Genomic DNA, 17,684 nt, shown 5'->3' on the forward strand with positions numbered 1-17,684 from the left:
TCTGTTGAAACACTATAAAAATTCTATTGTATAAGTCATATTAGTGATTGGCCCTACTGTAGACTCTTTCTTATGCATGAAGTCTCAAGATAGTCCAACATCCCTGAGTTGCCTTTTTAAATTTTTTTTTTGAAACAGAGTCTCGCTCTGTCACCCAGGCTGGACTGCAGTGGCACGATCTCGGCTCACTGCAACCTCTGCCTCCCGGGTTCAAGCAATTCTCCTGCCTCAGCCTCTTGAGTAGCTGGTACTACAGACGCATGCTGCCACGCCCGGCTAATTTTTTGTATTTTAGTAGAGACGGGGTTTCACCATGTTGTCCAGGCTGATCTCGAACTCCTGTGCCCAGGCAGTCTGCCTGTCTCAGCCTCCCAAAGTGCTGGGATTACAGGCATGAGCCACCGCGCCTGGCCCCTCATCTGTGAATTCCTCAATACCACTGTAGCATATAGCTTCCTCATTAAATGCATAAAACTGAGGAGCAGACAACAGATATTACTTTGAGTTGCAGCTGCCGGGTGGTTGGCTAGGTATACTCACTAGCGATTTCAGTGGCTTTTTCACCCTATGAAAACAGCCTGACAACCTGTGTGAGTCAGTCTGTGCTTTAACAAAATTCAAAATGATTATTTGCCACAGACCTTAACAATTCCTATCATTTGTTAGTTAGACACATGTATGTCCAAATCAAGAACTAGTACTGAGGTCAGTTGTAATACAAAGGCATTTGGATAATTGTAGTAATAGTTCCCCCCTAATCTTTGTAACAGCTTTTTCTACATTAGCAAACCATATTTATCACTTTACTGCACAATGAACCCACAGGGGGTGCTAATTGTTCATTAATTAAATTTTAGCCTTTCAACACTTTTGTATTCTCCAGTGGCCTTGTCTGCAGTGAAGTATACAGTGTGGCCTTTTCAGGCTGCCGAAAATTCATGTTGGCGTTACTACTGCCATGGCTATAATACAGGTGAAATTCAGCTCCAATAAATACCATTTCAGGACTGTTATAATTCCTGGTGACTGAAAGTTTTCCGGCCTTGGACCAAAGCCTACATGTTGGAAAAATAGTCAGTAAAGTCTAGTTTAACAAGACAAAACATTCTGTTAGACCAGATGCTGCTTTGAAATAGAATTTGATTTCGTTTTTTCAAAATTCTGGTGGTATATGGCAGTTCTTCCAAAACCATTAATGTGGTGAAATGAAGTTTCTAAGATCCATCATTCCCTAACGAAGCCATTTCCAAACTTAGTTTTCTCAGTAGAAGAATCCCCTTTACCTTCTGCTTCCCCAGTGAAGAAGTTAATTTAAAATCACTAATGATTAACTTGGTAGCACTGAGAAATTTACTGAGTATTTTTAAAAACTGTAGGTCATCCTTCAAAGCTCAATATGTATATTTCACACTAGTGCAAAGGATTTTGAAGTGAAATAGAATTGGCCTCAAGGAATTTCTAAATAAGCCAAATAGTCACTTATAGAGTGGTGCTGGCACTATGGAATGTGGCTCCTGGACTTTGAATGCAGGCCCTTTCGTTGTGTGGACTTTACAACACTCATGAATTAATCACAACTGGCCAGTGTGTGTAGCTATTAACAAATGAACTGCTGCACATTGATTTTCAAGATATCTGTGAGCAGCATTCAGAAGAGTTTTTTTGGAATATTTTTGTTTTTTTTTTATTTATTAATACTGTTATTTAACAAGAATAATAATATTGTTAATAAATTAATCCATATTAATTTAATAATGATAATATTGTCTTCAATTGTTATTTAAATAATATTGTTAAATAGTTGTTCTTTATTTTTGTTTATTTTTATTTATAAAAAGAAATGCCCTTTAAGTCATTAAACATTTTTAGAATCTCAATATGAAAACTGCAACAACTAAATTATGGTTAATTTTGATTCTGCTGTTCTGACATTTATGAGTTATCATTTATCACTTATCACTTATAGGTAACTTTGGCTTTCATAGCAGTAGTAATAATGTAATACATTTTTAGATTTTAGCAGTACAGAAAACTCCTTCATATAATGTCATGTTTGAGTCTTATAATACCTCATATGTTGAGGCAGGCCGAAATTTTTCTGATATTATAGACAAGGAAATCAAAACTTCAAAAAAAAAGTAGTTTCTAAAGTTCACAAGCCAATATTAGACCTGAACACATAGTAGGTGCTTAATAAAAGTTGATTAAATCAATGAATTAAAGCAATGGAAAACTGCTTTAAATTCTTTGTGATATGAGGTCATATATAAACACAAGAGTACATAGTAACTAATAAATGCCTTCTAACTCAAAATAGTAGAGAATAAAAAGAATACAGACTCAGGAAATCCACTCTGGTGATGTCTGTCATTATTCAAGGAAAGATCAACATGTTAAACGGTTTAGAACACCCTCAGTCACAGCACTGTAAACAGATGTGTAATACACAGTTGCCAATTATTGAACGCCAAGAGGTGGGTGCTTATCATTAGTTATATATATTTTTAACTGAGCCAAAAGATAGAAAAAGAAAAGCAATTCTCACCCCCCACATAATTGGAAACCACTTTTCCTTCTGTCTGGCTTCAGAAACACAATGTCTTGATTTCCGTGCGAGAGAGGATGACTGTTCTTTAACTGGTTTCACGTCAGCTTTTTCCTCTGATTTGAGAGGTGGAGTTAAGTGTGAACTGCTTAAGAATGCACTGTTTTCTATTTAATTTGGCTGCGGAAGATGGAATTCATTGAGCTCCGTCTGTTCAAATGAACTTTAAGCAACAGCAAGCAAAACATTTGTACAACACAGACCCTGCGCACGCAATCGAAATGTGTCTGGTGAAAGAATGGATGAAAAGCCCAGGATTACCTAAGGAGAGCCATGGAGATGTGATAACAACTCCTTATCTCTTTGTTGGCTCATCTGAAGTGTTAAAGTGTTCTTGGGGGAAAGCGAGCCTCTTTTTTACTAGGGAGTATTGAAGGCAAAAAAAAAAAAAAAAAAAAAAAAAAAAAAAAAAACCTCTGAGCTTGAGTGCTGATATCTGGAATTCATCTTAAGACTGTTAAAAAATGTGCACCACCAATTCCCGCTCCACACAGCTGCTGTTATTAATGGGTGACCACCCTTCTTCCTCATAACCTGTTAATTCATTTAATTGGTCCTTCTAGAACAGTTCGAAATATTACAGAATTTAAAAGCATCTGTGAATTATAAATAATTTTAAAGTTCACATTTCTCATTTGAACACCCAGTAAAGGGTATTCATTTTCAAGTAGTTAAATAGGTTATATGACAAAGGAGAGAATTTAATGTGGAGCTGTTGATTTTTTTTTTTAAAAAAGAAGCATGATAGTTATTAAAGTACAGCTTTTCTAAAACTGTTGACATTTCTATGGAGAATGAAGGGAAGCAATTGTGTAATAATGCATAATAGTTTTTTTTTTTTAGCATGACCTTATCTTTTAGCAATTTAAATCATTGCTTTAAAAATATATTTTGTAATTTGTTTAGAAGATTTTAAATATGATGGTGTAAAATTGTTATTGTATTGGCACTGAAGTAACATGACAAGTACCCTTGTTACCTGTGTCTATTAAACATGCATTTCAAAATATTGTCCTCTTTAAGTAGAGCCCGACTTCTCTTAGCATTTGTGCACACCTGTGTATCTCCCCTAGGAGTTTCAGCTTATGTTAAAGTGTCTCAGGTAGCTAATGACTGAAAAAGTACTGTGAATTCTATTTAGTAAGAAATTTCAGAACTGCTCCTACAGCATGCTGGCAGAAGTAAAGAATTATGTAAGGCAAGTGGAGGAAACCTGAAATTTTGTTGGTCTCAAGTCTTACCCTATTGTTTGACCCTCAAAAAAAAATTTACTGAATTAACTTACCATGATGCTAAATAATGCAATGATTGTATTGCTTGTGTTTTAAGGAGAAGAGAGGTATAAACCACATTCTTGGCTTCAGAATTCCATAGAAAAACACTTGTGCCAAGGTTACCTGCCTGTAAAGACCCAAGATTATATCCCGTGTTTGATAATTTAATGCTTGGAACATAGTAAGCACGGATTTATGGTCTATTAACATTTAGATATCACCAGCTATTTATCTTTTATTTTCTTGCTAGCTGCGTATACAACTGTGAACGCTTAAGGCACTGTAGATTGCCATTGGGTCAGTCCTTAAAACTAATATTCCCGAGATTGCATTAAAGGAAAGAAAATATTAAAATATGTTTATACTATATTCATAGAAGCTTACACATGGAAACAGAAATACATGCAACACATATAAATCTTTTTGTTTACATATGCAGCTTTTCTTCCAGCCATGATAAGGTGCCCTAGAAACATTCACTAATCTTTGTAACACCCCAGAGGGTAAGTAGCAAGAATTATTATCTTCATATTGCAGGTGAGATACCTACGTAGGGGCAGATTAAATGACTTGGCCAGGTCACTCTCTAAGTCAGTTATGAAGCTAGAAATAAAACTCCAGACTCTTGACTTTTAGTTCCTACACAAGTATCAGACCCATCAGTATTTGTGCTTCTTCTCCTCACTTGAAAAGTAACCATTGATGTAAATCCTGTCCCTGTTAAGGAAATCTTGCTGTGTGGCACAAGCACAGATGATAGAGTCCCCGACGGGCAGTTAAGAGGGTACTCTGCTGTTGCAATGAACAAGCTCAGATAGCAAAAGGATATTGTTAAGCCAGTTTCTTGTAGACCAGGCCCTATGAAGAACATTATCAGAAGTTTCCATAACTTCAGAGAAAGTATTTTCATCTACTTTCTTACATGAGTTTATCTTGAATAATTTCAGATTGCCCCTAGTGTTGGAATCAACCTTCTGAAAGGCTTGGTCTCTGTCCTCAGGAAGTGTATGTCCTACACAAATTAAGACCTGCTTAATCATAAACAAAGTAAGCATTAACATTAGTCTAGCCCTGCTGCACATATTCTCTTCCTCTCTCTTTGATCTTATTTTTTAATTTCTGGCTAATTTGATTAGTCTTGAACACCAGTGAGTGGCCAGAACCCTCAGCATTTCTCTTCCACAATGGCAGGCCGTAAACTGAGACTCTCAGACCCTCATTTGCGTGCTTGTCTGTCCATCAGGAGGAGCTGGGATCAAATCACGTCCAGTCTCTGCTTCCTCCTCCCCAGGTTGGCACACGAGGGGCTGATGGCTCACTTCACAAAGGTACTCTGTGTTCTGGTGCCTTTTTTCTGTGGAATAACTCCTTCTAGTATGACTTCACTTTTCTGTTAGTGAGCACTTTCCCCCATAAATATGCCTGAACAGGTGTTACTCTGCTGCTAACTGAGTTTCCAGCTGTCCTCCTCCAACACAGACCCAGCAAAATCTGTTGTTTCGTCCTCTTAGGCAGACTAGAGAAGCGCCGAGCCTGAGATGGAGGTCTTCCTTGCAGGATATGGCCGTTCTGCTGCCAGAAGATGGTCCGGAAAGCCTGGCTGGCTAACAAAGACAGGCCTTCAGCGGCTGGGTGTAGTTCCAGTTCTGCATCCCCTTTGGCAGAAACACAGAGGCTGCTGCAGTGTGGCCAGCCAGCGAAATTAGGAAATAAGGACCTCTTTTATTTACTCAGGCTGCTGAATCATGGGCATTCCTGTCTGCTTGGAGAAAAGTCAGGCGGCTCTACTTTCCACTGAAAGTCTCAGGAGTGTTGGAGACTTTCATCTCGGAGTGTTCACACACTTGTTTTAATGTGCTTTATGGAAATGGTGAAACTCAGCAAGTACAGTTGCTGTAGAAAAACATCTGCACTAACCATGCACACACATTTGCATCTTTAAATAGATTTTTTAGGCCATGGAGCTGGTTTCTAGCAAAGCTTTTTCGGCAGTAAGAGCTAGAGCTCTCGGAGAGTCAGCTCAAGTGAAGTGACTGGTTTCAGAAATTAAAATTTAACATGGACATGTTAAGTACTCCACATTGAAATGCAGAAAACTTGCCATCACACAGAAAGACAGCCCCTGTAAGTAGCACTTAGTGCCGAAGGGAAAAAAAGTTAGTTGATTCAGGAACCTGAGTTGAAAGAATCCTCTACAGTTTCTTCCACGTGTAAAAAGAAATTGACATCGTTTAAACCTATATTCACCATTTAAGCATAGTTTGCACTGTGGCTGCCAAAAAGCCTAAGTTAATGGGGATGGATAACTCTCAAAGACTTAGGTAGACCTCAGAGTATGTTGGCAGGGAGACCATCACCACAAAAGTCTTGGAGGAGTCTGATACCTGAAGAGCGTGGACCAACCCGCTGGGAGTAGTGAGTCCCTGTGTGTTCTTGGGAGAATACGATCCATTTACAGTACTGGCAAATGAGAGTTTTACATTTTATATTTTAAAACAGAAATCAGCCTTTCAGGGAAGCTTTATTTATTTTTCTAAAAGTATCATTCCTTGCTCAAACTATTTACTTCTGCTCAGTCCCCACGCCTTATGGCTTCTAGAGGGGGTTTTGTGTAATTTCCTTTACAAAGACAAGTAATGGGGACTGGAGAGAAGAAAGAAAAGGTTTCTGCTCTCTTGAATCCTGGTTAAAACCTTGATCCTAACCCTCAGCTCACTTGACATGTCGTTGAAATTTACAAGCTTAAGAGAACAGTTATATAACAGATATAGCAGGCATGGTCCACAGACAAGAACCTGATTTAAGCATGGTGTTAGGGATTGCATAATTTTTTATAATGGTCCATTGCTCTATAATTCTTTATGTATTTGTAAAGAATATATCATACCTGGACACAATCTGCAATTTAATAATAAATTCACTTGCTCAATTTTCAGGCTCAATAGTTACATCCTTCTAGGCTAGATGCATTACAAATTCTGATTCACTGTTTTCCCCAAATGTATAAATGAGAAGATGTGTTTGAAAATATTTTTTAAATGAAATAGCAGGATTTAAGCCTAAAAGATAAATGTGAAATGTGGTAGATTTTACCTAGAATGTTGAGCACATTTAATAGGCAGCCTTTTTTTATTCAGTTAGGGTGAATATTTGAAACCTTGATTTGTTTCAGGCATGTTAGCTTTAGGTGACAACACTTTTTTAAGGGGAAAACTAGATCATTATTGAGTTTTTTTGCTTTTAGTTTAAATTTTTTTTATATGTTGAGTGGTGAGTTGAGTTTATCTGCATATGTTCCTGGTGTATTCACTTTAAGTATAAATCACATCCACATCCATCAGACCCTTTCTTATGCTGGAAACATGTTGGGTTATAGAGTCATATAAATGAGGATGCAAAATCGTGCGGTTTTCAACTTGTATGGCGAAGCTTTGTTGCAGTGGGCAGGGATCCAGGAATGGTGTTTGGTTGTTTTCTCAGAGTGAGAGGGTTGCCATCTGGCATTGATAGTGAGATGGTGTTGTCATCAGTTTCTAGATGCAGGAAAGGAATGATCCTCATCTGTTTCCTGTGGATAAGGAAGAGGCTGACAATCTAGTAAAATCTTGTTACCTTAAAGAAAGCAGACGTGGAATTCATTTACATAATGCTCACCAGTTTCTACTTCTATGTTAATCATCTAGCTTGCTAGTGAACTTCAGCTTTGAAGAATTTAAAAACTTATTTGAACATACTCTAATTGAATACCATTAGAATATTCTAATAATGCTCTAATTGAGCCTCTTATTCTAACTGAAACACTATCCCTACCAGCTCCACCCCATGGTCTTTACTTGTGTGTTTTTTTGAAAAGTCGTGCTCCTTTGGAGAGTGAAAAGCTTTTAAAATTTCTTCTGATCTTGAATAATAGGTTATGAAAAGCAAAAAAGAGGTTTCACAACCTGTTTTGAGATGGTCTTATTTTCCACTTGGATATCAAGAAAGCAACAGAAATAACAGTGCACATTTGCTAAGAACATAGTTTTTAAAATCACCTAATATAAGGTAACATTCCTTTATGGATAACTTGCTAAGTTTATATCTGGCTCTCAGTCTTGTTTGTCTTCTTTTTGTCACTCATAAATCTTTCAGCATTTACCATAATCATTTATCACTTTTCCTGTTTCCAGTTTTTCACAAGTTGCTTTGTCTCTGCTCACCTCAAAGTGCAGGTCCTGTTTAGCTAAGGAAGTTCAGGCTGCTGAAGCTTTTGCAAAAGGAAGATATGGTGGGCCACCTCTTGAACTTTCCAAACAAAATACACTATTAAAATCTGGCCCTTGTGAAACTCTCATTTTTTCTTGATCCTAGCTGATCCTTGCTACATGTAATATCCAGCAGTACCCTTCTAACATTTAATAATCCATTTTCTGGCCTATGGAATTCGAATTTCAGTTATTGAAGAAATCCTGGTTGTCTTTCATTACATAAGACGTAATTATTATTGTGTTTTCTGTCTTCTTTCATGTGCTTACTTTTTAATATTTTTTTGCTGAAAGCAATAAGGTCTGTATCAATAAGAACCCTGTAACAGATTTTGGTCTTCAGAATTGCCTTTTTATATAAAAACAAGCAAAATGCAGAGGGAATTTTTTATTAAATATTAGACATCTGGGTTGACTGCATTAATTTTAAATCATTCCTGTAATATTTCCTCTTTTCATTTGGTTCTTCTGATGCTCACATAATATGCAAATCATTTTAGAATGAATACAAAAGAAACATTAAATATATTAAAATCTGCATTTTAATAAAATTGTCAATGTGTAATATATACCTTGCTTCTAAGGAAGAATGATAAAAAGTAATAAAAGGGTAATTTAGACATAGAACTATTTAATATCCTCTTATATTTTACAACTCAACAAAAAGTAAATGCAGAATAACTGCTTTGGGCTCAGAGTTGAAAATGTCTCACTCAGATATTCTCTCTTTCATTTTTTTTTTCTTGAAAGATTCAAGAGGGCCCAACTCTGTGTGCTGGTTGAAATGGTACGGTAAACTCACTCTTGAATCTCAACATGTCAGATGAAATTTGTCATTGCTTCTTGTTGCAGATGGAGTGGATGTTGAAGATGATCCGACTTGCTCTTGGCCAGCTTCCTCACCTTCTAGCAAGGATCAGACTTCCCCTAGCCATGGAGAAGGTTGTGATTTTGGAGAGGAAGAAGGTGGCCCTGGGCTTCCGTACCCATGTCAATTCTGTGACAAGTCGTTTAGCCGCCTCAGCTACCTAAAGCACCATGAGCAGAGTCACAGCGACAAACTGCCTTTCAAATGCACCTACTGCAGTAGGCTGTTCAAACACAAGCGCAGCCGAGATCGCCACATAAAACTCCACACCGGGGACAAGAAGTACCACTGCAGTGAATGTGATGCCGCGTTTTCCAGAAGTGATCACTTGAAGATCCACTTAAAGACTCACACGTCCAACAAGCCATATAAATGTGCCATTTGTCGCCGTGGGTTTCTGTCCTCTAGTTCCTTACACGGACACATGCAGGTTCACGAGAGGAACAAGGACGGCTCCCAGTCCGGTTCCAGGATGGAGGACTGGAAGATGAAGGACACTCAGAAGTGCAGTCAGTGTGAGGAAGGCTTTGACTTCCCAGAAGACCTCCAAAAACACATTGCAGAGTGCCACCCTGAATGCTCCCCAAACGAGGACCGAGCGGCCCTCCAGTGTGTCTACTGCCATGAGCTCTTTGTAGAGGAGACCTCCCTCATGAACCACATGGAGCAGGTGCATAGTGGGGAGAAGAAGAACTCATGCAGCATTTGTTCTGAGAGTTTCCACACAGTTGAGGAACTGTACAGCCACATGGACAGTCACCAGCAACCGGAGTCGTGCAATCACAGCAACAGCCCTTCCCTGGTCACAGTGGGCTACACCTCCGTGTCCAGTACGACTCCAGATTCCAACCTCTCAGTGGACAGCTCAACCATGGTGGAAGCTGCCCCGCCAATCCCAAAGAGTCGAGGGAGGAAGAGGGCCGCTCAACAAACCCCTGACATGACTGGTCCCTCGAGTAAACAAGCAAAAGTTACCTACAGCTGTATTTACTGCAACAAACAATTATTTTCAAGTCTTGCAGTTCTGCAGATTCACCTGAAAACTATGCACTTAGATAAGCCAGAACAGGCCCATATTTGTCAGTATTGCTTGGAGGTCCTGCCCTCACTCTATAACCTAAATGAACATCTTAAGCAAGTGCATGAAGCTCAGGACCCAGGTCTGATTGTTTCTGCCATGCCTGCCATTGTCTACCAGTGTAACTTCTGTTCCGAAGTTGTCAACGACCTCAACACTCTTCAGGAACACATCCGATGTTCTCATGGATTTGCAAACCCTGCAGCTAAAGATAGTAATGCATTCTTTTGTCCCCATTGCTATATGGGGTTTCTCACTGACTCTTCCCTGGAAGAGCATATTAGACAGGTTCATTGTGACCTCAGTGGCTCCCGATTTGGGTCTCCAGTGCTTGGGACTCCCAAAGAACCAGTAGTAGAAGTCTATTCTTGTTCCTATTGTACAAATTCGCCAATATTCAACAGCGTTCTTAAACTGAACAAGCATATCAAAGAGAATCATAAAAACATTCCCTTGGCCCTGAATTATATCCACAATGGGAAGAAATCCAGGGCCTTAAGCCCCCTATCTCCTGTGGCCATAGAGCAGACATCTCTTAAGATGATGCAGGCAGTAGGAGGTGCACCTGCACGTCCAGCTGGAGAATATATCTGTAATCAGTGTGGTGCTAAGTACACATCCCTAGACAGCTTTCAGACTCACCTAAAAACTCATCTCGACACTGTGCTTCCAAAATTGACCTGTCCTCAGTGCAACAAGGAATTCCCCAACCAAGAATCCTTGCTGAAGCATGTTACCATTCACTTTATGATCACCTCAACGTATTACATCTGTGAGAGTTGCGACAAGCAATTCACATCAGTGGATGACCTTCAGAAACACCTGCTGGACATGCACACCTTTGTCTTCTTTCGCTGCACCCTCTGCCAGGAAGTTTTTGACTCAAAAGTCTCCATTCAGCTCCACTTGGCTGTGAAGCACAGTAATGAAAAGAAAGTCTATAGGTGCACATCTTGCAACTGGGACTTCCGCAATGAGACTGACTTGCAGCTCCATGTGAAACACAACCACCTGGAAAACCAAGGGAAAGTGCATAAGTGCATCTTCTGCGGTGAGTCCTTTGGCACCGAGGTGGAGCTGCAATGCCACATCACCACTCACAGTAAGAAGTACAACTGCAAGTTCTGTAGCAAAGCCTTCCATGCGATCATTTTGTTAGAAAAGCACTTGCGAGAAAAACATTGTGTATTCGAAACCAAGACACCCAACTGTGGAACAAATGGAGCTTCCGAGCAAGTGCAGAAAGAGGAAGTGGAGCTGCAGACTTTGCTGACCAACAGCCAGGAGTCCCACAACAGTCACGATGGGAGCGAAGAAGACGTTGACACCTCTGAGCCTATGTACGGCTGCGACATTTGTGGGGCAGCCTACACTATGGAAACTTTGCTGCAGAATCACCAGCTCCGAGACCACAACATCAGACCTGGAGAAAGTGCCATTGTGAAAAAGAAAGCTGAGCTCATTAAAGGGAATTACAAGTGCAACGTGTGCTCTCGAACCTTCTTCTCCGAAAATGGCCTCCGTGAACATATGCAGACCCACCTAGGCCCTGTCAAACACTACATGTGCCCTATTTGCGGAGAGCGGTTTCCCTCCCTTTTAACTCTTACGGAACACAAAGTCACGCATAGTAAGAGTCTTGATACTGGAAACTGCCGGATTTGCAAGATGCCTCTCCAGAGTGAAGAGGAGTTTTTAGAGCATTGCCAAATGCACCCTGACTTGAGGAATTCCCTGACGGGCTTTCGCTGCGTGGTGTGCATGCAGACAGTGACCTCCACCTTGGAACTCAAAATCCATGGGACATTCCACATGCAAAAGACAGGGAATGGGTCTGCAGTTCAGACCACAGGGCGTGGCCAGCACGTCCAAAAACTGTACAAGTGCGCATCTTGCCTCAAAGAATTCCGTTCCAAGCAAGATCTGGTGAAACTTGACATCAATGGCCTGCCATATGGTCTGTGTGCCGGCTGCGTGAATCTCAGTAAGAGCGCCAGCCCAGGCATTAACGTCCCTCCCGGCACAAATAGACCAGGCTTGGGCCAGAATGAGAATCTGAGTGCCATCGAGGGGAAAGGCAAGGTCGGGGGACTGAAGACACGCTGCTCTAGCTGCAATGTTAAGTTTGAGTCTGAAAGTGAACTCCAGAACCACATCCAAACCGTCCACCGAGAGCTCGTGCCAGACAGCAACAGCACACAGTTGAAAACGCCCCAAGTATCACCAATGCCCAGAATCAGTCCCTCCCAGGCGGATGAGGTAACTCGCCTTTTTTAATGTTTGCTATTTAACCTCCTCAAGAAACGGTCCCTACTTTATGTTTACGCTCTCCACAGCTTTATTTATTGTCATGGGCCAAAAGATGCTTAGATTGAAATGCAATGATTTTTTTTCCCCCATAGCCGTTAGCTAGCAATTACTTGCTTCTTGATAAGCAGCATTTTGGCTTGAATGGTGCAAAATAGGACTAATTCCAGTCTCCCTAGGATATTGTCTTCTCTATGACTGAAGAGACCAGCGCTCATGCCAACACTACTGAGATCTGGAATCTCAGCATAGCTTCACCGTGAGTTGAAATCCCCAGCTATGACTTGTGTGTATGGCAGAGAGATAATGACACAAAAGTAAGATGCTATGAGCCACCGTGTTGGCTTAGAGTAAATTAAAAAGAATATATATGTTTGGGGATAACAAATTGGTTAGGGGTGGCTTTTTAATACCATGTTGTCAACACTCACTGTTTGTCTTCTGGGTAGTGAGGAAAATACTTCCTCACAACAGGATTTTTAAAAAGCCCCTACATTTATTAAGCACCACGTGCCCATTATTCTGTTTAAAGACACTATCCCTGAGTTTGAGGCCTACTCTTTGGGTTTCAAAATTAATGTGTGTGTGTTTTTTTTTCTCCTTAGTTTCAGAGTAGTTTTCTGCTTTCTTTGCTGTGACGAGTACAAGAAACAAGTTCATTTACAATGAAATCATTTCATAAGTCATCATTTCTTAGAAGCTGAGCAGAGGATGGCTCATTTTAATATTTCTTTATGCTTTATCACCTGGTTTCTAAAAGCTCTTTCCACTTCCCTACCTGCCCCTATCTGGAGATCCGTCCAAATGAAAACCCCAGGGAGATCCTTCTCCCTTCAGTTTGGGGTTACTGCATTTTCCTTATCTTGTCTCTGCACTCACACTCTGGTGGAGGCCCCCCTGTGGCTCCCTGCAGATAGCCATCAGTCAGCTGGCAGGGGAGGGCTGAGAAGACTGAGACAGAGCCTGGCCTCACAAAATGTGGCATCTGCGTGGCAGGCAAACTCCCAAACTTTGAAGCCACTTTCCCCCTTCTCCCCTCTCCAAGTAAATCTGCACTTTTCTCTCATTTAAATACATGAAATCCTTTCAAACTGCTGAGGACAGCTGGAAGAACATAGCTTTGATTACGGCTCGTAGCTCATGGGTTGGATCAAATTGTTTCTTTTGAAACAAATATTAGTAGTTAAAAGCATATGAAATGAGGGTTTTCCAAGTTTTTACTTTGGAATTTTTTAAACCTATAGAAAAGTTAAAGGACCAACACAGCAAACACATATGTGTGCCTGTGTATGGGTATCCCAGGTCCTCCAGATAAGAATATTTTGTTGCGTTTTCTCTCTCTCTGCACCCCTTTTTAAAATCAACTTCAGCTACATCAAAGAAAGTTGCAGGTATCATCACATCTCCTAAAAATAAGGTTTTTTTTTTTTGTTCAATTATGACATCATTAGCTAAAGCAATTCACTAAATTAAAAGAGGAAATTAAGTAATCCCATAATATCATCTGTAAGAGGTTCATATTTAAATTTCCTCAGTTGTCCCCAAAATGTCTCATGTTTTTAAATGTTTTTGACTGAGAATGCTTAAAACATTAAGGCAGAAAATTACTCTTCTCCTTTGTTTTTATTTTGTAATGCTTAACATATGCCTACAAGAGATTGATATTCATGTTTAATTTACAAAGTGTGTAAAGTTGATTTTAAATGACTACGTTAGTCTGCGTGTCTGTGTGTGTGATTTTGGTGTTGCTTGTGCGTTTTAAATGAAGCATAGCTGGACTCTCTTGTTTCTTAGTAGATTGTTTATGAAAGGGCATATGCCTGTATCTTCTTATCTGTTCATGGTTTGTATTTTCTGATATTTATAAATTGCTATATATTGTAATACCATCTAAGAGGAAATATTTCAAAAACGAATGAGGACATATAAATAGTATTTACATATTAAGTTGGTTAGAGTTACTCGATGAGGAGAATTTATCATTAAGGCTCGAATGACACCTAAAATCTTAGTGATATTTAGAAAGCCTGTCTTTATCCTGCACTTACATAGGATAATACTTCAAATATTTTTTAAAATACTTGTTTAAGTTTTACAATTGCATTTTTAAAGCACCTAATGACTAAGGGTCTGACTATGCAGTCGAGTACCTCCCTATGAAACCTGATTAATAAGAGCTTAGAGTGATATGCTTAATTGACGAGATATTAGGATTTAGTTTCAGATATTTCTTTGTGCCTCAAAAGTTCACTAATTTGTTCAACATTTTAATCACCATTACTATCGCCATTTTTAAATTCATCATACTATTTGTTATAAAATTTTATGTGATACTCTCTACAATTAAAAATGACCATATTATTTAGACTAATATAGAAAATTATCTAAATATACACAAAGTTTTACAAAAAGAAGCCTAAAAATAATATGTCAGCAAGAAAAATACAAAATAAATACTCATTTGTGCCGGGCGCGGTGGCTCACGCTTGTAATCCCAGCACTTTGGGAGGCCGAGGCGGGTGGATCACGAGGTCAGGAGATCGAGACCACAGTGAAACCCCGTCTCTACCAAAAATACAAAAAAAAAATTAGCCGGGCGTGGTGGCGGGCGCCTGTAGTCCCAGCTACTCAGAGAGGCTGAGGCAGGAGAATGGCGTGAACCCGGGAGGCGGAGGTTGCAGTGAGCCGAGATCGCGCCACTGCACTCCAGCCTGGGTGACAGAGCAAGACTCCGTCTCAAAAAATAAATAAATAAATAAATGAATAAATAAATAAATAAATACTCATTTGTTCACATTCTTTGTTAGCCAAGTTAAATTTCTGTAAGTTCTCATTTTGAGGAGTTTGTGCATTTTTTTCCAGATTAGGTAAAATGAAATGTTATTATATAAGTCTTTGTCAAAAGACAGGTGTATCAGATAGGAATAAATTTTATCACAAAAAGAAATGTGACATGTATGTCTATTGACTTAGATGCCCTAGGTAGCAATTGAAGGACTTAGCAACATAGGTGGTATTTTCATCTCTTCTTGCTGAGGCTTGAGACTCCAGAAGTGAAAAGAAAATCACAGGAGATAATAAAACCTGGATACGTAGGTATGGTCAAGAACAAGGTTAGATTTTTCTGGACCATGATTTAGAATCACATAGAATGTTGGTAAACATTCATGTACATCTTTCAAAGACTAAAAAGAATATTATATAATTGAGACTAGGATACCTAATTAAAAGGGATTTAAACTTAAATATAAATCTGGGAAGGATAAGTATTATATAAAACCCTGCAATCCAAAAAATGGATGAAAGACAAGGCATGCAACACTAAAAGAAGGATAATTGTTGGTAGCTGTTATGTAATAGAGAGATTTGAAATTGAAGACAGATCTGAGTTTGAATCCCATTTCTTCTGCCTAATGCTTTCTGAATTTGTAAAAAATGTTCTTTGTGCCAGAATCCTCAGATTATTAATCTAAATTTGCAATGATGATTTTGTTTTGAATAAAATATTTTGGAGAACCTATTCATTTTTCTTTGCTCCTCAAAGGTTGAGTGTGATAGAAATTTACACATAACCTATGATAAATGATTCCAGAGATGGTAAGATTAACTGGGGACAGGAAGAACACTGGCCCTTTAGCTATTTCCACAAATGAAGCACCTTGCAGAGTTATTGACATTTACTATATGTTGAATAAATGTTGATTCTTCTGGGCACTGTCTACTCAGGGGCTGCCCCATCTGGACCTCAGAATGTTGTCTCATGACTTTGAAGTTCTACAGTAGATTTTGGAAACATGTATTCTTCTGCCTCCTTTTTCTATTGTGCTTGGTAGTCAAGTTTCCCTGGGGAGCTATTTATTCACATTTCAATTCACACTGTCCCCCCAGTCCTTTGAAATTGCTCTTGCCAGCGTTACCATTATCCTCATGATCTCCATGTTGTGAGATGTGCATAGGGTGCCACAGAATCAAAATAGAAGGAACAGTGTAGACCATCTGACTCAGCTACTTTATTTTACAGACAAGAAAACAGGGCCAGGTAAATAGAGGATTGTCTAAGATCACACAGCCAGTAAGTGGTAGGCAAGGGGTAAGAGTTCAGGTCCTAACTCCAGGTTCAGGATTCTCTTTCCACAATCCCATGGCACTTTCCTCTAGCTACAGTTGAATCCCCATCTTTTCTACAGCATCCTCTCGGTACTCCTGTCTTCTTTCTCTTCTCCTTCAGTTCCCTCACCCATTGCACAGGATCTTCAGCATTCGTCACTTTATTGCAACTGACTCCAAGGGCTCTTCTGGCCCAATTGACCAGTGCATTGTACTTAGAGAAATAAAACGATAGTATATCTTAGTTATTATTGTCTCTAAGTACTTGTCACTGTTGGCCAGTCCACTTTTATGGGTCCTCTGTCTTCCTTCCTGGCTTCCTGGTTGCCTCTGTGAACACCCTGTGGCCTCTCCTTCTTTTGCTAGCCCCTTCCTGTAGGTTTGTTTCTCCCTCATTGCTCTCACTCTGCATATCCCCTCCATGAGGCCTCCTTCACTCTCAGAGCTTGAACGACCACCTTTTACTGACCGCTCTCCAGATAGTGTATCCAAGGGACGGGAGGGGACCTTTGGGAGCTGATGGGAACACTCTTTATCTTGATGCCTGTGGTGGTTACGTGACTGCACGCATTTATCAGTACTCAGCAGATTTAAAATTGGTTTATTATTTTTATGGGGATTACACCTTAGTGAAGCTAATTTTATTTTATTTTATTATTTACTGATTTGAGACAGGGTCTCACTCTATCATCCAGGCTGGAGTGCAGTGGTCCAATCATGGCTCACTGCAGCCTTAACCTCCCAGGCTCAGGTGATCTTCCTACCTCAGCCTCCTGGGTAGCTGAGACTACAGGCTCATGCCACCATGCCTGGCTAATTTTTGTATTTTTGGTAGAGACGAGCTTGCCATGAGGAGTTCAAGACCAGCCTAGGCTCAAACAATCAACCTGCCTCAGCCTCCCAACGTGTTAGGATTACAGGCGTGAGCTAATTTTAAAAAGCAATGATGTCTCCAACTCACATCTTTGCACTGAGCTTCAGACTCATATAAACAGCTGCCTGCTATGTGTATCCACTCACATGTTCCCTTGAACTTCAAACTCAGTGGGTCCCAAATTGAACTCAGCACCTTTTCTCTAAACCTGCATTTTTTCTTATGTTTTGTATTTCACCTATAGATCCATCGATCTTCTCAGTTACTTCCTTTCTACTCTGCATCATTTGGTCATCAAGCCATCTTGACTGCAGCTCATATGTACAG

The 17,684-nt window shown here is 39.7% G+C and overlaps 1 protein-coding gene across 5 annotated transcripts in view; it reads left to right on the plus strand.

The window, feature by feature from the left end:
* The window catches only part of ZNF521 (zinc finger protein 521), a 289,152-nt gene that overhangs the window by 115,634 nt on the left and 155,834 nt on the right, over window positions 1–17,684 (plus strand). For all 5 annotated transcript variants that reach the window (XM_055235774.2, XM_063614478.1, XM_063614518.1 and 2 more), the window contains one exon: window positions 8,976–12,328. In XM_055235774.2, the coding sequence (XP_055091749.2) occupies window positions 9,416–12,328 (2,913 nt within the window). In that variant the 5' untranslated portion in view covers window positions 8,976–9,415. The remainder of the gene's footprint in view (window positions 1–8,975; window positions 12,329–17,684) is intronic.

The sequence above is a fragment of the Symphalangus syndactylus genome, chromosome 1 (assembly GCF_028878055.3).
Source record: "Symphalangus syndactylus isolate Jambi chromosome 1, NHGRI_mSymSyn1-v2.1_pri, whole genome shotgun sequence".
NCBI classification, from domain to species: Eukaryota; Metazoa; Chordata; class Mammalia; order Primates; family Hylobatidae; genus Symphalangus; species Symphalangus syndactylus.